Below are 23,095 nucleotides of genomic sequence, written 5' to 3' on the forward strand. Positions count from 1 at the left end.
CGATCAAAGGAAAGGCTGTTTAAAACTATAAGTGATACCCGCAGGACAAAGCAAATTGATTCGAACCTCTCACAATGTCAACGACGCGCAAAATAAATGAATTCTGTTGTTCGCGGCCCCAACGCCTCGCGTAGAAACAAAGTTGAAAAATTTCGGCGGAAGAAAACGGGCTTCACGTTTCAACTTTCGAATACTATGCTGCAGACGTCAAAAGCTGTTCACCAGAGATGTTTGGGATGAAAAATTGTAACAGTAGCCAATGTTTTCGAACAAATTAGAAGTTAACTACCACAACGCCCTTATGAAAACAAAGGCGAAATAAACTAAACTGAACATGACAAAGAACCGTTCGAGTTTATGGCTTAAGTCTTCGCGAATTCTTCAAAAACAACAACAAGGAAAGCGAAAGTACTTCGACGACCCTCGCTGAGACAACACGCTTGCGTTAAACAACTGAATTCGCCCGCTTCTAGAGCACAGACTACATAATGCACAGCGCCTTTGTCAACTATGAAAAACGATATGAAATGCGTTGGTGTACTCACAGTGGACGAGCAATCTCGAGTTTATCGCCTTCCTTCGCTGATTGAGTGAAAGCGTCGAGGCCACAATCCAAAAGCAAATCAAATCTCAAAAGGTTCGCCCTTCCCTGGCAAAACTTTCCCGCATGAATTCGTGTCACCACAAACAATGGTCGACTGAGCGGGTTTTGCAGTCATACATAAGCAAGAAGGAAGCTGAATGTTTTGCAATTCACATTGGCGAAAAAAATTAGCATCTATACATATACATGCACGGTTGTACGTAAATACTTGAGTAGTGTTTAAGTTTATATTTGAACGCGCCAACGCGACTCAGCGCTAGGGTTTTCGTAGACGAGAAAGGCGTTAGAACTTTACCGGAACGAAGTATGTGTTTACGACATGTTGTGTGTTCAGCAACTAGAACAGAAGACCGAGGGAACTCCACGTTTATTTTGGTCCTATCATTGACTTAATATCACCACTGTGTTGGACCATTGTCCTGGTGTCTGAACAGAACTTGACTTTCAACTTCTTGATGCCATGGACTGGAAATTTGGAACAATTTTGCTACTGTCGCGTCAACTGTTAGTGGAGGTAAAAACATAAAAGAGATGAAAAACTGTAGTCGAATGCCATTTGCTTCAACAGTGGTAACTCGACCATGGCTAAACATTTTAATATCGCCAAACAACTTAGACGCAATAAAAATGGAAAATTCTTGAGGCATGATTTGAAATTCTTTAAAAAACCATTCAAGGACTTTCTGAGCCGGAGTTTTCATCAGCAGATTCAAGAGTTAGAACTGATGGACATTAGAAGACTAAAGTTTGACTCCATTCATTATTCGGAAGCGGAGAGTTATATCTTTAGTTTATTAGTAACCTTACAAGTATCATAAAATTTAGCCCGTGTACCGTCCGCCATGTAAAGTATTAACAACTTTGACCCTAAGATTGCAGTCTTCTCAAGCAAGTAGCTGAAGTAAGTTCTTTGCACGGGGAAGAAGATGACTGATTAACTCGAGGGGCTGGTATTCGACACTTCTATTAACAGTTTGCTCGAGAACAACAGTAAATGACAGGCGAAGAATAAAATTAATCTTCTCTGTGGTTCGGGATTATGATAATTCTAATTGCCCAGTGAGTTCACTTTCAATAGCTTTTGGGAATTGATGTTCAAGAAGCTTCAAAAATGTCGATAACACCCAATATGCGTATTTTGAAGTGTTCAAATTCTACATACCGCTAAGAGCATTTAGTGATATTTTGTGGTTTTGAAATGTTCCTTCTTAAGAAAAAATTGCCGGGAAGTTTTCAGATCATTGTCAATGACCAGTCTATTACACTTTCTAACTGAACTCAAGAAGTCACGCACAGAAATTCGCTTAAAAGGCAAGCATTGCAAATATATGTTTCGTATTACTATCGATTTTAAATTTCACTTTTCCCATCCCTAGCATTCAAGGCGATCACTATCAGACTTCGAAAAAAAAAAAATTAAAAATAAAACTGCGATAAAACGGTGCTACGCTCAAATTGACAATATTAGCTGGATTCTCCAGACAAAACAACTATTCGGAATGTTGAATGCATGGATAAAACGAGCAATTTGAACAAGAACGCACGACTGAAAAACATTCAAATTCTCAACACGCGCGGGGCGCCGTTTGCAAACAAAAGTCAAAAGGCGACGTCTTTACCGGCCACATCCTGGGAATAACAGTAAACATAAAATGGAGAAAAACTCATTTCTGCTGTAATGAATTTTCTTTGGCTTCGAACCGAGTCGCAAAGTCGCCTGTCTGCCAAGCTGTTGACGACAAAGCGACGTCGAGTACAGGGTTTATTATGAGTGCGGCAGTTAGAATGTGTGCTCAAAACAAAGATTTTTGACATTTAGTCCTTCCCATTTTTTTCCTCTCTAAAACAAGTGGTGAGAAAACACCGTCTGGCCAAAAACGGTACCAGAATATTGAACAAAAAATAAGAAGAATAAGACTGAACAAAAAAGAAAAAAGTGGGGGAGGGGAGAGAGAAAAGGGGTCATCTTAACAGGAACACAGCGTACAGAACTGATAAGGACTTTGCCAGCAACACGTGCGCACGTTGCGCTACAAATATCATTTTCGGATCGTAAGAGCTTAATAGCTTGGGAAAGGAACATTATAAACTTAAGTTCGATAGCCGCGTTGTGACAAATTGACAAATTATAAGGAAATATGAGCGGCGCCGCGGCGTGGGACGAATGTCACATAGTTTCGATCTGGCGATTGAAGTAAAACCGCTCTTGAGAAAAACGTGCTTAAATTAGGAAGCAACTTGGCAAAAGTCAGCATCGAGTCCATGGCGATTATAGAGTGCGCGTCACTCATCCATTAATTGTGAAGTGAAAGAGTGAAGTTTTAAAGGAAAGCTGTCATTTGCAGTACAGGTGGCGACGGCAAACAAACGAAATTGGACGACAAGACGAACACACAAAACACGAACTAAATGGCACAGTAAACACGCTACATGGAAAAAATGAACGTTTAATTGATGGCTTTCATAGTGTAGGTCGTAACAGCTCCTTGATAGAACAAGCATATAAAGTTTCATGCTCATTGCGGCCCGTTTAGCATACATATTTCATTACACTAATGCAAGCATTAAACAGTTTTCCAGGCAGGCGAAAACGAAAATGAAAGATGGTACCCGCAGTTAATTTAATATTATCTTAAAATATTAAAGCGCGTGGATTCGAGCTGATCAGCTGAACTTCATAAATAGAAAGAGACTGAAATGTTTGTCATCCAAGTTGGGTTTTGCTTGGTCGTTTCAGTAAACAAACTGCTCCCAAAGAAAAATTGCTGTTTGAGAATGAAATGAAAAAAGTGATCCTAAAACAAACAAAGAAATTTTTACTGTATAGAATTCCACCCTCTGACTCAAAAACAGAGAATACTTCATTGCAAAATTTTGACAGCGTCTACCCGATACTGTTGTCCGACTTTGAATAAAAATGAAAATTTGAAGTCTACGGCTGGTGCACTTCAGAAAGGCCTTTTCAAATTCCCTGATATTGTTAGAGTTAGGTCTTTGTTTACAAAAATGAAACAGCTCTGGACAGCGCGAGCTACCTTTCAAACTTTTAACACCCAAAAATGACAGCTCAATGAAATTGAAATCGGAAGAAACACTTTCGTTTTAAAATGTGCGTTTCTTAGACAACACCGTTCTAAAGCTTTGCCACTGGCCAAAATAACTAAATTTTGAGTTAAAATACTGACAAGGCAGTTCTTAAAAGCTTGATTTTAACTTCATTAGCTCTCGGTGTCATATTGTTCAAAATGATTTTAAGAATAAAGGAATTGGCCGCGCGTAATGAGGAGGCAAAACAATTTTTCACAGCTGGAGCTAAATAAACCGGCTTGAGACCTGTAAGGCGAATGTACGAACTGATATCAGTTAAGTAAAATTTCAAATAAGATATAGCCGATATCCGTCAACTAAAACATTAAATAAGGTACGGAAGCTTTACTATATTCACAGTCAATACAGCAACATATTTCTCTCACTGAAAATGCACGACTAACCAGGTTTTGCTAACATATTTAAAAAGGATCTCTGGCTAAAATAATTTAAGGTGTGAGATTTCGGCTTCCAAGCTGAATCCCAAACGCTTACGTCTCCAATTATTTTAACCAGGGATCGTTTTTAAATATGTTTGTTTCTTTGTTCCTGCAACAAAACCCGTACGTGCTTAGCTGAGGACGGCTTTGAGTAAAATATCCCTTTGAGGTTATCCTCAATTAGCAATTCCCCGCCCATCTTTAGCGTTCCTATTCATCAACTGTGTGTCTTTGTTGTTTCCCAATTATTATACTGTTTAACAGTGGATTTTTCGCAGAGCTTTCACTGATCATGACCTAACTGAATTCCGTGCAATTCTCTCACCATATGAGTAACTAAAAATTGCTGACCAGTTTCTTTGCAATGTTCATGCATCTGATAGTACCCGAAGTACGTAAATCAACCGAAGCAGCAGTAACAAACTTTTGTTGGAAAATTAAAACAACGTATAATTCAAATTTAAAACGCTACACAAAGAACTCACGCTTCGTTTCAAACAAGAGTCTTTTTGTCAACCATAATATCAATAATTGCAAAAAACCGAGGAAGTTAATTGTGCAGAAAATAGCGTGCATTAACGGGGATTAAATTAGAATAATGCAAGCAAAATTGACCTCAGCTGTGAAAGCACGGAAAACCCAAAATTAAATTCCAGGGGCTTCGACACAAATTAAACCGATGACCTTTGGGTTTGCCATGTTCTAATTGTGTTTTGTTCGCTATTTACACTCGGAAGGGCTGCGACTGATATTTATCTTCTCACATCTCGTCACACCTGTTAGGGATCGTTAATTAATTCTTAGATAGTAATTTCCTTTCAGTTCCATTTATTAATGTAAGACTGTTGTCGGCCGCAAAAACGTGAGATGTTGGACTGTGTAACAGGGAAATGATTTGAAGAAGAGCTAGTCCTTAATTCACGTTGTTCGTTTCGGCCAACTTTTCAGCCTGTACCGGGCATGTTTAGAAGAAATAAAACTAACAAAAGCTACTGAGCAGTACAAAGTCCTTTTGGTGCTGTTTATTGTACTGTACAAGCTGGTTCTACATTACTAATGATAAGTTTGTGTATAAAATTCTAAAGTGTGGGCAGCTATCGAACAGTACTTTCCTTCGGTGCTGTTTATTATACATTGTGCTGTACAAGCTAGTTCTTACTTTTAAGTATGTATGTGAAATTCTAAAGTGTGGCCAGTTACCGAACAGTACCTTCCTGCGGTGCTGTTTACTGTTTATTATACTTGATTCTTTCGATGCAACTTTCTGAGTCTCTGGGTTACATTCTAAAATGTGACTACTCAAATGAAAGCTAATGAGTTTGACTTCTCTGTGGTACTGTCATTCAGTTCAAGGTGCTCTACCTTGGGGTCTGTGGCTGAATCCAAACTTAGTGTGAACATTCAATTCAATAGTGTGAACATTCAAGCTATCGACCTCTCCTTTCTTGTGGTGCTGTTCATTATGCTGTACAAGATGATTCTTACGTTTGAGTCTATCGATGCCGAATCTTAAGTGTGACACCATTCCAGTATAACTAACAAGAAACTGATGGGGTTTTGTTCGTATTTTCTTTTATTCACAGTGAAAGTTTGAGAAACTTGGATTCTTATCAGTTTTCGGACATTTTTGAAAAAAAAAAAAAAAAAAAAACCTTCGTTTACTGTTTAAACAGGTGTAGTGAAACGTGGACTCCATTAATCTTCCACATTATCTTTCGGTACCTAGATTTCTAAGATGTCTACGACCTGAGTTAACCCAAGATCATATCTAACTGCCCTTCAGGTCTGCAAGTGGTTTATTCACCGAAGCCAAGATGGCGTTGGTAATTAAGATAATTATCTTAGCGGATTGATACGGTATAACATGTGTTGCGGTATAACACTACAAGTAGAATGAGGTCACTGTCTTTTTGCAAGACTTTTGCTTTGCAAATAGTGATTCATCCCGGTATTTTCTGGATTATGCCTTTTTTTCCTCCGCTTAAACAGTTCGCATTAAAGAAGTAAATATAGCATGAGTTAGGCTCGTCTCAAACTAAGCAAAAGCCATTTTCAGAGCAAAGCAAACTACGGTATATTTTTTCTTTTCAAGCGACGTTCTTTGATATGATAGCATGATAAACGTTCATTGTGTCAGCTTCAAATTTCACTTAGTCACAGTGAATTTAGAATTACCGAAAACACTGTTTCATTTGAGCTCAAGATGTCAATAGTCAGAAATTCTCAACAGCTTTCAAGATTTCTCTGTAGGGTGCTTTCAACTTTGAACAAATTAAGCTCTAGCTTTTAATATCCTGCCTCCGTTATGTTATGTTCTAACGTTTTAGATCTGTGGATGACAGCCGATATATAAGGCCTTGACCATTGCACTGTTCGCTCTTCAGTCTTCAAGTGGAGATGCGTTATCCATTTAAGAAAGATTAAATTTCCACTGCAAATTACGCACTGGCATTCCACGTCAGTAACGAATTATCGCCGCGAAGCTGATGACAGCTAACACTTGAACAAACAAAGCAAGATATCTCTTCGCCCATTTTTAATCGCTCACGCCTATTGCGACAGTTTAGCGCCAATTACAGATCTTGATGAACATCTAAACACTCGATGACAGATTTAGACCGCCCGGGAAAAACATGATCGACGACAAGGTTTTACCATCTAGGAGAGCTATTTTAAGTACAAATGTGACATTGAAATTTGCGAGAATTCCTTCTAGGAGAAGCAGCGCAGTTGGCCCCGTAGGAAAGTTTCTTCGTTAGATTTCATTTGATTGGTCCGCACAATGTTGGATCTTATTCACATACTTTACGGCGGATTAGCCACCTTATCAGCGAGTGGATTTATAGGGATACTCTCGAGACAGTAAAATTATCAGCCTGTGGATAAAATACTTGATAAATTAACCTTTTAAATCAAAGTTCTGAGCAGGGTGTGGATGTCAAAGTGTTTTGAAGATCGGTACCTTTACACGGTACTGTTATTTTTTTTAATTCTCTACACATGGATATTTAAGAACAATACTTTGCCATTTTCTATCATGTACACACGCCTATGACACATCATGGTGTCCTTGCGGTTCTCTTGGTATGTTTATTTTCGCCTGAAGAGCTGTTCACCAGCTAATTGAATATTTTACCAGCTGCCTACACACTTTAAAATGCGCTTATCGATCCACGTGGAGGCTAAATTGACGCGCATTCAATTAAAATATGGACACGACGTGTGGAAGGAAGCTTGTTAAAACAACACACGCGTCATCTCCCCCAGGCAAATGATGAATTCCACGCAGCAACAAAGGCCTTAATTTTCCGGGGCGCTCACGCAAATAGATTAAGGCCGAATTTTTCTCTTGACTTTACCACCGGAGATTGTTTTTCCAGAGTAAATGTTTTTCTTGCAAAATTGATTTTCCATATGCGCTTTTTTCTCGGGGCATAGTAGACGGACGCATTGTGGAACGATGGAAAGGAAATCCCTCACAAAGAAAAGACAAACAACTGTTTAAAATAGTAACGTGACGTTAATAGGTCCGGCTGCCTGGGAGAGTGATCACCTTTCGTGCGTGGGCAGGAAGCACAGGAATATTGCAGCTGAAGATCTCGCTCGCTTGTAGGATGACTGAGTGCGCAATGAGAAATTCAAGAGTAACAAATAAAACAAATAGGAATTTCAGTGGCACATCCACGGTGTGGCTCTTCATCCACTGTTTCCGGGTCGAAATGGGATTTGGAAGGGTTTTGGTGCAAAGAGGACTGAAAACCGGAGAACCCGGAGTAAAACCCACGGAGCAGCGACAAGAACTAACAACGAACTCAACCCACATATGATGTCAACGCCGGGAATCGAATTTGCGCCACATGGATAGGAGGCGAGTGCTCTCACTACTGTGCCATACCTGCTCCTCCAAATTACCCTCATCTCGCTTAGCTCAGTCGCGAAGTGCTCTTTTCACGCTATTGCGAACCCTTTTTACGGGCTGATTCACGATCACGATTTTCTCTTTCTTGAAGACCACGCAATCTATTTATAGTATTACTTTAAAAAGCTATTAAAGACATATCCGAATGAAAGGAAATTCCAAAATAATCGGGGATTTTTGTTTAAAATTACTCAACTAGTTGTCTGAAGCTATAAATATTTGACTGCGATTTCCGATAGACAGGATGGAAATGGATCATATATAAAACTTGAAAAATCTGTCGGGCTCTTCCCTTGCGTTTTGGGAGATCACAAAAAACTGACTCATGGTTTTGCCCTCTCAATCACTTGATATCAGGGCCGCGCAATGACAACATTTATTCGAAACACTCTAACATGCTTTAAAAGTCTTGTGCTCCTCGAGATCATTTCCCGGAAAAATTATCATTGTTATGGAAGCTAACAAAGGCTGTTTTGTGGGGATTCTTAAGCTAAACATTCAAATCGCAGATATTACTCCCTGAAATCCCGCTAAGCGGCGGCTGTTGGCTTTCCGAAAATGCCAGCTTGCCTAATTTAACACTCTTGAACGGATTTCGTACCGTCCCTCCAAAAAAGAGAAATAAGATTAAATCCAGTGTTACGAAACCTTGACTTGAGATGACATTTTGCCACAGAAAATTCCAAATTTTTTACCACGATTAAGTCTGAAGTCGGCTAAGGTCTTCTAAATGCACCGAAATGACTTCTTGAGTGAGTACCCCGTCGTTGCCTCCAGTCTCTCTTGGTGTTGCATGAACATACTCAGTAATTATTGTGTGCGTGAAAACTTCTAGTTTAATTTCAGCACAGTTTGGACAAACAAACGTGAACATCCCCATGACGTAGCCCCTTCGAACCGTTTCGACAACAAAATTCTGCGTGGTTCAGCCTACGCAACACGTGCGTTGACTGTTCAAGCATTAAACCCAGTATGCCGCCTACTCAAGACTAATCTCGTTCCCAGATCTTCTCACATCTGGGTGCGAGAATAACTCTCAAGACTGAACGTCGCTGAACAGGATGCGTTTTTACTTTTGTTTTGTGCTTTCAACAATTTCCGCTCTCGGAGAATAACAATGCCCTTGTGTCAGTAGCCAACACAGTTGTGAGTTTCGTCAATAGTTTATGCTAATTGGAGAGAGATCAGCATTTGTTCAACTGCACTAATTTTGCTCTCTTGTCTCACACAGAAAGCTGAATAAAAACATTCAAATTAAAGAAAAAAAATTCCCCAAACACAGTGAATCTCAGCCCTAAGGGTGCCTTTAATAATGGAAACTGACTTTTTTGAATGGTAATGAATTTATATACAACAAATTTCATGAAATAAACGAAGCATTCTCAAGTGTAATAACTCACGAAAAAAACCCACTCCCTTCCCAGCAGGAATCAACCCAGGACCTTCCAGTTTCCGATTGAGTGCTCCCTACCACTGAGCTATGGGGGACTAGTGGTGAGAGAGGCCATATAACTTAGGTGCCAAATGCCCTCACTTAGAAATGCATGCTAATGAGATGCATGAACTGTATGATAGACATCACAAAGTGTCCCCTACCCTAAATTCTTACTAAAACACAAATAATTCTGTCAAACATGAAGTCATATGAAAACAACAAAAAGGCCTGTCTTATATTGAAAGTACACAAAATCAGGGCTAGGTGCATTTTTGGGCATAGGAATGCCCTGCTAGAACTGCAAGGCTTAACAATGTCAATAATAAAGAAATGAAAATATGAGAAGCATAATAACAACTTGGATAAAATTAAATAAATGAAGAACTATTCTCAAGTCAAATAACTGAAAAGGAATTCTGAGTCCTCCAAACGGAAGTTGAAGCCATCACCTTTCTGGTGCTACTTTAAGGTGGTCCATATGGGTAAAATGCATCCAAAAAGGACTTTTTTTGTAATATCTCATTGACTTCATTTAAATTGTTAACTAGACTACTTTGAGGTACTTTTTACCGTAGAATCTGAATTTGGACTCAAAAGTTTCAATTTTTGATCAGAAAGGTGTGAAAATTGTCACCTACAAATGTCACTCAAATTAGCAATTATTTTGTTTTCTCAGTTGCTTTTCCTTGAAAAGTTTTCCTCTTTGGGCTTCCAAATACTTATAAATAAAGCATTATTTTGTGTCTTAGCCGACTCCTAATTGTAAATTATGACACAATAATTTGAGCGCCCTTAATTCAATCACGTGGCATACTGTACTCTCTATTGAGATACTGCCAGTGGGCAGTTGTAACATTAATGTTCAAAAATGCACATGATTATGGTTTGTTGATAAAAATTTGCTTTACAATATTATTATACCCGCAGGCGTACAGTAACGGCATATAGCAAAGGCAAATAAAGGCGGCTGGTGTAACAAATATTACGATGGAACCTTAAGTTTAAATATCACAAATTAGCTATGGCTAACTTTAGCTAATAAAGATAACAATAAATTAAAAGTAAGATATTACATGAAGTAGCAGGATAATAAATAAATAACAAATCAACATCAAAATTTAAGTACCAGTCAACAATAATTCACAGCAAAGATGCACAATAAAAGGTGATTAATGCATGTTATGGTTTACCATGCAAAAGGAACAAATGGACCTGATTTCAGATCATACTCTTCGTCACTCATCTCGCAACTCTGTCCCTTATCACTTATGTTTCATGCCTTATTAAGACATCAACTTGTGGCAAGTCTGGCTAGCTCAATCCATGAAGAATGTGAAAAAGCTAGACCAACCGAAAGTCTTCTACTATCTTCAAACATAACAATAATTATAGAAATAACATACTTTATAACTTAATTATCCTCTCCCTGAAAAGAGCTTTTCAGCCTTTATGAAACAAACAGCAAGAAACAAAATAATATTTCAAATACAACATAACATGGTTAAGAATCTCAGCTGGCAGGAAGCAGACCAACTGGCTATTTAGCGTGGCTGAGGAGTTGAACTCAGAGCTACTGAGAAACAACTCCAGCTAGTGGTCAGAGCGGAACTTAAACCCTGGACATCCAGATTACAATTTCCACGCCCTGGGCACTTGACCATGGTGCCTCTCACAGACAATGCATGGTGACGGTGCTTTACATCACATAAGTAACAACTTGTGTTGGAGACAATGCCAATGTCCTTAGAACAGCATCACTGCACAATAGTGCAATCAAGATGTCGAGCAGAGCCACCATGATCTTGACCATGATCCAATCTAACTACACTGAGTGTGGGTCTGCCTAAGTTTCAAACCCTCTTTCTGACTTTGTCATAATTGGTGCACTAAGTACAAATAGCAGTTAAACTTACCATCCTTTTACTTTGTCTTTTATGTCCAGCCACTTGCTTGTTAACTTGCTTGAAGGAAAACCCTGCCACAAACATAAAAGAGTACACTGAGCAAATCTGGGCCCAGCTGTTCAAAGCCTGATTAAGCTAATCCTGGGTTAACATGAACTTTGATTCAAGTTTAATAGTAATCAATAAAGATTCTTCCAAAAGATTTTTATCCTTTAGTTTTGACTTGAACTTTTCTTTACCATTAGCTTAAAATTAGCTCTTGAAAACATTTAAATAAGCGAGATGAAAACCTTGGTTAATTTTTACTCGCCAATTAGCGTTAATCGGCTTTGGAACAACCGGCCCCAGGTTTGAGAAAGTTTTACAAATGAATGTTGTATAGCTAGCGCTTAGGACACAAATGATGGATCAGAGAATTTACTCTGCAGAGTATATTCCAGTGTTAAGAGAACCCATAAAATACCTACTGAGCATTAGCCCTAGTAAGGAAATGGAGACCAAACAAGGCAAAGAAAAATTTATTTATTAATTTTGTAGCCTTCACATTCACATTGCCACAATTACCACCATAATCACCCACGACTTGTTCCCATCTGCCCTTGTGGCTCAGTTGGTAGAGTACAGACGATCAAATCCAGAGGATGTGGGTTCAATTCCCACTGAAGTCAAAGACTTTTTTCAATCTCTGCCTTATGCAGTCTCCCATTTCCTTGCAAGGGCTTACACTCAGTAGGAATTGCATGGGTTCACTTTACCAATGACAACATGCAATTTTACCGCAACTGTTTCTAATCTCGCAATCTGATTGGCTAATTTTCCTTTGTCGATAAGAGTCTAGACAACGCTGCTCACGTCAATCGGCGCACAGAAATTTTGACAGTTATTGTAAAAATTTTCTTTGACATTGATATTGTGGTAAAAAACAAATCGAATGTGGTTTAGCGTTGTCTGCACTCTTATTGATAATATTCGTCATCACAGTGGTCAAAATTTGTCGTGAATTTCCACAACATTTTGACCACCGTGATGACGAATATCGTTGTCGATAAGAGTACAGACAATGCCAAACCACATTCGATTTGTTAATTTCTCCTTACTGGTCTCAATATACAGTTGAACCTCCCAAAATGTCAAGCCTAGATCGATGGTGGCTTAAGGGAAGTGGTCGCTTACAAGAGGTTAGACCCCAAGGGGTCTAACTTTCGAGCTCATTAGCATGAGGTAACTCCAGAGATTAACCCTACGCACCAATGCTCATCTAAACCCATTTAACAACTTTTATTAGCCACAAAAAAATTTTAAAACTTTCCAAATTTATATTGCCAAAGAATTTCAGTATCCAAGTTGATGGTTTGTTTGTGATAAATTACCTAACACAGCGAATGGGACAAACCTATTTTGGTAAGACTAAGTCTATTTTGGGAAACCTGGTACCTCCGATTGTGACATTCATGTCTCCTCTGACATGTGATAAATGTTCGAAAGGCAAATTGTCCACCTTCTGACCGGGCATAGAGGAGGACGTATGTGACAAGTGATCACTTATGGGAGGTTAAAAACAAAAGAAAATCGCAAACTGTCATCTCTAAAAGTGGTCGTGTTCACCTACGAGAGATTGTCATTTAAGAGAGGTTCCAACCATAGTGATTTAACTGGGGAAATTTTGGTATTTTGGAAAAGTGGTCAATTAAGAGAGGGTGTCGCTTACGAGAGGTGCTGGCAAGGGGAGGTTCAACTGTGTATTTTATAGTTCCGGGTGGGATAATTTGATATACCTGGATTACAACTGAAGGCAGTTCCTTGGGGATCAGCCCCCTTAAGGGTTCAACTAAGCAATATATGCATGTAAATTCTGTCTCTCAGATATTCTAATACCCCCTGAATTTAAGAGAAACTTGCGAAAAGCTCACCCATTACTGATCTAATTTGCTTTAACCATCACCCTACTAACAAGATATCATACTGATCTGATGTTGGGTATACCTCACTAATGGATCTAGGACTTTGCATACTTAGGAGGAGAGGGGGCCAGGGCTCAAACAAAGACTGGGAGCAGGAGAGGGGGGTGGGGCTCAAGCAAATCCTGGGAGAGGGAGAGGGGGGTGGGGCTCAAGCAAAGCTTGGGAGAGGGAGAGGGGGGTGGGGCTCAAGCAAAGACTGGAGGAAGAGGTAAATTGAGAGTAATGGGAATGTAAAACATTTCAGCCCATTCCACCAGGCTCCATTTTCTCTGAGAAAAGGGGAAGAGGAGGAGATCTGTCACAAAACAAAAACTAACCCCACAATACAAAGTTAATTAAGAGCTGACACTGCAGCCTCAAAACCTCCTTAACAAGTCAGATAGGGCCACCTCCTCAGGAATGCAGTTCTATTCAGACTGTCGTTATGGAAAATGAGTGTTTGATGGTGTCCAGTGTTGGTAATTAAATGTTACATTGGTTAGTTACAAAAATGTGTGTGATCTTGGAGCAAAAAGTCCAGAGTGAACAAGGAAATGGTGAGTGCAGAAACACGGCAGTGACACAGCCTTTGTAAATCTGCCTCCTCCCAGATGTACACAGGCTAAGAATCCATACAGTGTTATTTGTATATACTAACGTTCTTTCATCTGCGCAGTTCAAAATAATTATATGTATTCATATACTCCACTTCCATCACTTCATCTTGATTGGTATAATGAATGACCAGCTCCCAGTTGGCTTGATAGCTCTGTTAATAAATTTTTAAAAGGAATGTAATGGTATTGCAGAGGTCATGGGTTTGAATCCCATTCAAACCTGAATTTTTTTCAGGCTTTTGTTTTTGCAATTACTTAAGTTGCATACATAACTTCAATGGTCATTCACTTATTTAAACTCATAACCCTCAGGGCTAGAGACTAACAGTAGCCAACTAATCACAGACTAGCAAAAAGTCAGTTTTGGCTAGTAAGTTTGATTTGCTCTTACACTAGCCATTTTGGCCGGTAAAAATTGTAAAGCACTACAAGGTCAAACAAAAATGAAATTTTTTAAAAATAATATACAGTCAACTCTCTCATAGCAACCACTTTTCCTAAGCGACCACCTCTCATAAGCGACCACTTCGTAAACAACCGTTTTGTTTCTCAGTTAAATACTGTTTCAAGAACTCTCTCATAAGCAACCACGACTCAAATTTCTTAAGGGACCGCGACCACTTTTTAGGCCAGAAATTTGACACATTCTTTTGTTTTCTGTTTCCGGTAAGTGACCACCCAACAAAATCACGTTAATTGTTAGTAAATCATTACACAGAAGTGACAAACGTTCAATTTTTAATGATGCTACCCCGGGCTGCTGACAAATAATAACAGTTTACAGACAGTGAAGATGGCTATAATTAGATCTGTAGGTAAACGGGAATTGTTACAGTGATCTGTTCCAAAATGTTATACAAAGTTTCATCAGAAGAATGAATAGACTGTTCAGGCGCTATTCAACATGAAATATGCTAGTCCTTTCAATCTTTTCCTTAAGCCATAGAATAGAAATGCCATTGTCTCAGTAGAAAATGTGACTATTCGCCTTATTTTAGCTGATAAGGTAATCTTTATAATATGTAATTAATTAATCAATCTAGTATTAGGCTTATTTTGTTGATCTTTCCCGTAAGCAACCACCTCCCATAAGCGACCACTTTGTCGTGACCCAAGGGTGGTCGCTTACGAGAGAGTTGACTGTATATGCAAACTGAGAGAAGACAAGCTAATAATTATCATAACAAAGACTGTTAGCAGGATTTCACAGACTTCACTACTTTAATAATATTAAAGTAATAATATTACAATAAGTTGAAACAGTTAAAAAGGAAACAAACGATTCACTTTTCTAAGTTTACCTGGTACGAAAGTGACAAATGGCAGAATCTGCCGACCCACCGCATGTGAATTAACCTGCGATGAGGCATTCTTTTTTTCAGGGGGCCCGAAAGTGTGGCAGCGCGAGAGTTGGTGGTCGAGAGAAGGGAAGAAAAAAAAAATGTGTTTTCTTCCCTTCTCCCAACCGTCGACTCTCGTGCTGCCACACTTTCGTATTCCCTGAAAAAAAGAACGCCTGATTGCAGGTTACATGTGAATGAAAAGTTTGTTTTGGCTAGAAAAATCAGACATTTTACTAGCCACTGGGCTTAAGTTAGCTAAAAACTCTTACTAGAAATGAAAAACTAAAATGTTTCACTAACTAAAGGTGAACCTGTGTGGCTACACACTTGCTTTCACTTACTTAAAAGCTTCCCAATAAAGGTGACCTTCAAAACTGTGACAAATGGTGAGACATCACACTGTTTTCTACACCATCCAAAGTCTTCTGCAGACTCTTATTGAGCAGAATTGATGCAGCTGCATGTACTGACACCAAGCCAAGGTAAGAACAGGCAAGCGCCAGGAAATAAAGTGCCGGAGTGTGTTTATAGGAAAACCATGCTGCACATCAACTTTATTGACTTCAGGAAAGCATTTGGCAGCTTGTAACAAGACGCCCTGTGGAAGACTTTGTATTAATACGGAGTTCCTCCAAAGATCGTCACACTAATTGGGTTGTTTTACCATCACTTCCTATGCAGATGGATGGTAACCTGTATGAATTGAAGGGTCCAGTGTAAATTATTAACCAACCTACAGTGCACATCAATCACGTTTTGCTGTTTTAGCTCAGATTCACCGGAGTTTTTGCATGTGGCCTTGAAATCGTTCAGGAAAACATTGCTCCAATGATTTATCTGCTGTTTTGCACTTTGTATGCAATAAAGTCCTATGATTATAGGCAAACTTTCCATTTTTATTTCAAAACAAAGCACTTTAATTTACTGTATGGCTCAGAGTGCTGGTAAGTGGTGAAAGATGGACTCCTTCCACGGTGGATGCCTCTAGAAAATCTGCTGCATCTTCTGGCCAAACAAAATATCCAATGCAGATCTCTACAGGAAGACCATTGAAACAATTTATACGTCCGTAAATGGGAACGACCTGCATCCGTTTACAGCGTATTACCCACATTTCACTCCTGTCTAATTGTTGTTTGGATCCGCAACGGAACAGGGCTGTACAAAGTGCACGGAGGTGTACTTGAACACACTGATCAAACATCGCCCGGGAACATCATGTTGTAACATCAAGCTGCAAGTTTCACTGGAACAGCTGATGTCCATTTGATAAATCATACCATCTGCTCCCACATTCAATCATAAAAACAGGGATCAAGACCAAATGAAGGTGAAACTTACCCTAGTTGTCAATTTATGTTCAAGCGGTCCGCCATTTTTCTTTCGCCGCTGACAACAATGCATCGTGGGACGACTCAAATCGCATGGAACTCTGGGATGCGGTCTCTTTCCTTCTCATCGCCATCATGGTTAGTACTGAAAAGTTGAAGTGTAATATTTTATCCGTCTCATCTGCGGCGATCATGTCAATTTTCTTCAAATAAAATGATATGAATTGATAGCGCGGTCATTGAAATGTTGTGCTGTCATGTTATTTTTTAGGCTCGTGGTCCGAAGAAGCATTTAAAGCGCTTAAATGCTCCGCATCATTGGATGCTTGATAAGTTGTCTGGTACTTTTGTAAGTATGCCTCTTATTGATTGTAGTATCTGCCTCTGTTATCTGACTAAATAGCTTAAAATCGGTTTTGCTTGACCATATCGTCGGCTGAGAATTAAGTTGTTTCCTGTCGATGGGTTCTTATTCAATGTTGAATTCTGTGAATAAGACAATTATCAAGAAAGCTTACTAGAAACCGTTTCAGTGAGTCCCAAGTTGAAAATATGACTTGGAACTAAGAATTGGGTTTATATGAACAAAATTTTCCCATCTGAAAGTTTTATTTCTTTAGTATTATTTACCTCCCTTGCCTGTTTACAATGTATTGAATTGATACATCGTACAAAAAGGGAGGTAAATACTATGCTCTTGGTTGTATTTCTTAAAAACCTGCATGTTCAACTCAAATTCCCTGACACTCAAAATGGCTAAATTGAAAGTGGGGGACACACAGACATGCAATCACGAACATGAATACTCTTTTACTGCCTTTTATCTGTCTATTTGCATCAAAAATACACTTCGTAACCAGTTATAAATTCACATTTTTGAGAGAAATGATCATAGTTTATCTGCTTTTGAAATGACTCAATATTTAGCTCCATTTTGTACTTTTACCACATCAGACAGCAATGGAAATGGTGCTATAAATTTATAAGCAAGTTATTTGTTACTATTCTTCTCTGGTTATCGCTGGTATAATAAAACAAACTTCTTGTCTTTGTTTTAGGCACCACGTCCGTCCACTGGTCCCCACAAGTTGCGAGAATGTTTGCCTCTCATTGTTTTCCTCAGGAATCGCCTCAAATATGCTTTGACATATGACGAGGTGAAAAAGATTCTTAAGCAAAGGCTGATTAAGGTTGATGGCAAAGTCAGGACTGACATTACCTTTCCAGCTGGGTTCATGGGTAAGGGTTTGCTTGAGAGTACAAGATATTTGTCGAAATGGTGTAGTTTTTATACTTTTAACCGTTGCCTAACATCACTGTAACAAGCCATAGCTTGGTATGTTCAAGAAAGTGAATTCAGGGCAAGAAACTTCCTTTCAATTTCGTCTTAGTAGTGTTCGTAGCAATGGCCAGTTTTGAAGTTCATAAAGAGACTGGGCCCTAGTTTACACAGCATTCAAATTTAAGAAATGAACGCCATTGCCAAAAAGATCGCATAAAAATTAGTAAGTTTACCAAGTTTGGTTTTGTTTCATTGCATAGTAACCTGATTGTGACCAGTCAAAGGTCGCCCAAAGTCCATACAGATGTCTCTAATTCTGAGATGGCGTCCCCCAAATCCATACAATGTCTCTAATTTTTTCCGATTTTTGAAAGCCTTCTATATGGTTGCAATCTAACGACAGAACCCCAAACTAAGTAAAACTGACCAATTTTAATGTGACCTTTCTTATGATGGACTCCAATTTCGGATTAAATGAAAATTTAAAATCTCATCCCCAGTCTCCACTTGCACTTAGAACAGGTAATGGCCAGCAAGACATTCCTCCAGTATGCAACCTTTTTCAGATGGGAGGGGAGCCATAAAGGGCTAATTCAATAATGCACCATTGTGCCCTGATTGTTTTTGTTGTAGATGTCATCACCATCGACAAGACTGGTGAGAATTTCCGTCTGTTGTATGACGTGAAAGGTCGCTTCACTGTTCACCGCGTCACCAACGAAGAAGCTAAGGTTAGTGTTGGAATACTGGTTACTTTGTCGCTAATAAAGATGAGCCCGAGTCTGACAATGGAAAGACTCATTCAACTAGCATGGTTCGTACAATCTTGAAAAGGTTTTGAATTTTAGTAGTCGTCTTGAAAAGTCCTTGAATTCGGTTAAGGTCCTTGAAAAGTACTTGATTTCTTTATTAGGTCTTGAAAAGTCCTTGAAATTTCGTAATTTGTTTATTCGGTATCACTTTTCTGAAAAATTTGATTTTGCCGGGTAAATTTGTGCATTGACGACTAATAACTGGCGATAACAATGGGACAAATGGTTGGTATAACACATGTAAGAATACATGAAGCAAACTTTGACCTTTGCCTCAATTTCATGTATGTCTCACCAGGTCATGTGGGTTTGTCCACCACATGCGTTTGTTTTCAGGGGCTATGTGATCGGTCATGTGTAGCGTTTTTTTAAGCGAGGTATTTTTGATTTTCCCTTCGTTTGCAATTTAAATGAGCAATCGGCAAATGTGTATTTAATCGTAAATGGTTAACTGGTGCAAAGTTAAGCTGAGTGAAAGGATTCAAAGGCGACAAACACAAGACCATATGTTGTGTTTGTAATGAAGAGATCAACATAGAAAGCATGGGAGAAAGAGCCTTGAAGTCTTACATGAAAGGAGAGAAACACAAAAAGAAACGCTGGAACTGGATATAGACTCACTTGTGAAGTCAACAAATGATTTGAGTGTCAAAGCTGAAGAAACTTGGCAGCTGACTCTTGCCAATAAGTCCAGTGCTCTTTAATAGAAAAGCAGCCAAAGATAGGACTATTCCACTGCAAGAAGTTGAGGACAAACTAAATGGAAAGTTGGAAGCTCTAAAAGGCTGCTGAAACATAAAAATTTTATCATATTTGTTGAACAATATTGTATTGCTGTATCTGCATTTCAAAATTTATTTCTGTACCTCAGACGTAAGTGCAAGTAAAATAGCCGGTGGTTGATCATTTTACAGAATTTCATTACAGAGACTAACTTCACCAATCAAGGCTGAACTTTTTGAAAACCGGAAATAAGTTATGACTGAATTGAGTGTTTTAGGTGTAAAAAGGGGACACAAATATTGATATACTGAATAAACATTGGTCCTTGAAAACTAGTTTTTCTCCTTGAAAAGTCCTTGAAAAGACCTTGAATTTTGTTTGTCTGAAGTTGTACGAACCATGACTAAGCCGTCTGTAGTCCATTTCAGCTTCTGTGATGCTTGTATGAATAATTGAAGGACTCAGTGCAAACAGGGCCTGTATGTGCAGTTTTAGGCCAAATTTTGAAATACATCCAATTTAAACAAAAATTGAACAAGTTATCCAATTGTTACGCACTTGCTGTAACAATAATTTGTTTGTTGGTAGGCTGATTTCACTGCAGAAATGATTTAATTCTTCCTCATCAAATTTAGCCTAAAAATGCATATATAGGCTCTTTCATTACTCAGCTCTTCAATAATTTTATTATTTCTTTGCATGTGCCAAAAAACAAATTCTCAAGAGGTAAAGATACAGTTCTTAAATCAAAATTAATCGGTCTGAAACTAGCAGTTAACAGGTGAAGCTGGTGGTAATGTGTGTGTTGTTTCTCCCTGGGGATGTTATTTTTCATTGGTATGGAGCAAGTGATGTTTAATAATTGCAGAAATTTGAAGTATGAATCAGCCCTGATTCTATTGTGTTACTACTGATGCTCCTTCATCTTAGTGTTTAACTTTTATTGTAGCTATAGAGAGAGACTGATTAATCAGTTTACACTGGCATTGGTGCCACCGTGAACAGTACATTCTGAAAGATGTGCTGTTTGCTTCTTGTTAGTTTGTCATCGCTGGTTTGACAACCATGTCTCAGTGGGTCTTGTTTCTTTCTTTAATATATATTTCTAACATTCTTCTGTCTTGCCTTATAGTACAAGCTTGGTCAGGTGCGACGTGTTGCCACTGGTGCCAAGGGTATCCCCTACCTTGTCACACACGACGGTCGCACCATCCGCTATCCTGATCCCTTGATTGCTGTCCAGGATACTGTTGTCGTAGCGATCAAGACTGGCAAGATCATTGATTTCATCAAGTTTGACACTGGAAATCTTGCCATGGTTGTCGGTGGCCGTAACATGGGCCGAGTTGGTGTTGTCACTCACCGTGAAAGACATGCCGGTATGTTATACTGTTGCTTGGTTCACTACAATGCTGATACATAACATACGACCCGCCACCTTGAAAACAAGCCGACAAAGTGAAGTTTTGGCGGATGTAGCTCAAAGAAAAGCCATTGAAATCCTTTTGAATTCTGGCTAGATGTCCATGCAACAGAGCCAAAAAACTGTCAATTTTGCCAATGTTACCGCTCTGATGAAGGGCTAACGCTTGAAATGTCAGCACTCAAACCTCTACAGTGGCTAATTTACCTTTACTTAACGACTCTGTGGATAAATCAAACATTCAAGACATTTTTACCAGCTGACAGTTGATTTCCAAGCCAGCTAAAGCTAAAAGAAAGGGCATTTTTTTGCAAGTTGTAAGACTTTTTAACTTCACTGCACATGATAGTTTGCAAAGTCAACGATGAACGCGAGTTAGCATATTTTCATGTGCAATGAAAAGATTTCATTAAAAATATGGTATGCACTAAATGACACCTTTAGCTTGAACTGCCTCAGAAATCAATTTGAATAACATTTTGTCGTAGCTGGTTAAATTGTCAATTCTTTTGGCCCTGTTGCCTTGAAATCTTGTCAGAATTCAAAATAGCTTTAGTGGGTTTGTTTGATTGACAGCGGCCAAAACCCAACTTTATCCCACTCTTTTGAAGGCAGTAGGTTCCATGTTAGGGGTAACCACTGTAATTAAAAAGAACTCAAATATTTTGTGATCTTGCCTAAGTTATTTAGTAAACCTTGAACACATGGCATTGAGTAATTTATTTGAATTGTGCATGTTTCTTCATCCTCCTTGTTGAAAGAAGTGGTTTTCACGAGGAGGGCAAAAAATAATAGGCTTTGATGATGTTGAGGTGGCTCCAAGTGAAGAGTTGGTTGAACATTGAAATTTCATTGTTTGTGGATTTCAGGTTCATTTGACATTGTTCATGTCAAAGACAACACAGGTCACCAGTTTGCCACGCGAATCAGTAACATCTTTATCATTGGCAAGACAAACAAGCCTCACGTGAGCCTCCCCAAGGGTAAAGGAATCAGGCTCACTATTGCTGAGGAGCGAGACAGAAGGCTGCAAGAGAAGGCCAAAATGAGCTCCATGTAAATGACACAGAAGGACCAGTAATTAAAGTTCAGAATTACAGCATTTTGCATGATGCGTGTTGTTTCGTTTACCTTCATTTAAATGATTTGAAATCCTCAAGACACCCAAGGCCAGGAAGTCTCCTACATCACGTCACGCACTCCTCCGTGGATGAATGCATGGCGTGACTAGCCAAAGAATGTGTAGGTAGGAGGCTAAAGGCCAGGTAGTTTACTGAGGCAAAAGAAAGTTAAAACAGGCCAATTTAATCTGCATGGAAAGCTGGTTGTTCACCTGTTTTGCTCTCCCTTTCTCTGACTGTCTTCCCCTGGATGGAACCCTTTTAGCAGGGGTTTCTTCGTCACCCAATCTATCAGCAAGCAGTTGGGGCAAGTAATTCATGGTAACATACCATATAGTCACCCACATAGCCCTAACCCTTCATATAGTCACCCAACCCTCTATATAGTCACCCTTACCTTACCATAAATTATATGCCCAGTTGGGAAAGGGGGAGAATTTTCTGCAGAGGACTGTTTGATTTCCTATGAGACCAACTCCATAAAATGTTTTGCTTGCCATCGCCTCGGTTAAAAAAGAAAGATTTTTGTTTACCCAGCTCATAGTTAGTCCCCTCTACTAACTATGCCCAGCTGAATTTGATTGTCTTCGCAATGATTGTCATGTATACAGCAAGTGGTTTAATATCACTCTTAAAAAGCATTGTCAGGGCAGTGATACAGACGACTGGTTCATACAAAGTACGTGGAAACTTCGAAGTGACAATGCATCGAAGTTGTGTTTGTCTGGAGATGGGAAGCAAAACATTCCATGGCCTCACGCATGTCATACATTTACAATGCGCCACGTGGAAACACGACTGAATTACAGGATATCCCTCAACTCTGCGGCATATCTGTAATATCCACTGACTTTTTCAGTGAATTAGGTAGAGCCAGACGCACGGTCAGTGTTGGTAGAGTTCCGAGTTTTTTTTAAGCAACGATTGCATAAGGAAGATTTCTCTAAACAATGAAAACCGGAGATCTGTACAGAAAGGACTATGTGCAAAGTCTTCAGTGGCCTAAAGGCTACTGGCTATACTAACTTAACAGTCCGACCATGGATGGTAAATAACTTTTTCTACCGCTGCAATGTTATAAGGAAATCACCACAGGCTGTTAGTAGCAAGCCAT

At 39.1% G+C, this 23,095-nt stretch overlaps 1 protein-coding gene and 1 long non-coding RNA gene across 7 annotated transcripts in view; one reads left to right on the forward strand and one right to left on the reverse strand.

The window, feature by feature from the left end:
* LOC146480217 (uncharacterized) overlaps nt 1-16,678 on the reverse strand; it is a 33,182-nt gene extending 16,504 nt beyond the window's left edge. The window contains exons 1-4 of one of the 6 annotated variants that reach the window (XR_014864763.1): nt 16,631-16,678; nt 15,954-15,982; nt 15,631-15,887; nt 11,399-11,460 (exon numbers count right to left, since the gene is read on the reverse strand). This is a non-coding gene — a long non-coding RNA (uncharacterized LOC146480217). Of the gene's footprint in view, nt 1-545; nt 5,668-11,398; nt 11,461-13,987; nt 14,099-15,616; nt 15,983-16,630 lie in introns of those variants that run through there. The other 5 variants (XR_014864762.1, XR_014864761.1, XR_014864759.1 and 2 more) reach the window with 5 other exon arrangements.
* A 4-nt stretch (nt 16,679-16,682) lies between these two features.
* LOC146480219 (small ribosomal subunit protein eS4-like) lies at nt 16,683-21,962 on the forward strand. The gene is made up of 6 exons (XM_085109949.1): nt 16,683-16,758; nt 16,892-16,969; nt 17,679-17,859; nt 18,536-18,633; nt 20,570-20,816; nt 21,730-21,962. Exons 1-6 carry the CDS (start codon nt 16,714-16,716, stop codon nt 21,918-21,920), a joined length of 840 nt encoding a protein of 279 aa, XP_084966075.1. The 5' UTR covers nt 16,683-16,713; the 3' UTR covers nt 21,921-21,962.
* The last annotated feature ends 1,133 nt before the right edge of the window (nt 21,963-23,095 follow it).

The sequence above is a fragment of the Pavona decussata genome, unplaced genomic scaffold, assembly GCF_977016875.1.
Source record: "Pavona decussata unplaced genomic scaffold, jaPavDecu1.1 SCAFFOLD_54, whole genome shotgun sequence".
NCBI classification, from domain to species: domain Eukaryota; kingdom Metazoa; phylum Cnidaria; class Anthozoa; order Scleractinia; family Agariciidae; genus Pavona; species Pavona decussata.

What these genes read in the sequence shown, in the direction of transcription:
- LOC146480219 (XM_085109949.1), top strand. Translation starts at nt 16,714, where the DNA reads ATGGAACTCTGGGATGCGGTCTCTTTCCTTCTCATCGCCATCATG. An exon ending in CTTTCCAGCTGGGTTCATGG is followed by an intron (nt 17,860 to 18,535) that starts GTAAGGGTTTGC and finishes TTTTTGTTGTAG; the next exon opens with ATGTCATCACCATCGACAAG. An exon ending in TCACCAACGAAGAAGCTAAG is followed by an intron (nt 18,634 to 20,569) that starts GTTAGTGTTGGA and finishes CTTGCCTTATAG; the next exon opens with TACAAGCTTGGTCAGGTGCG.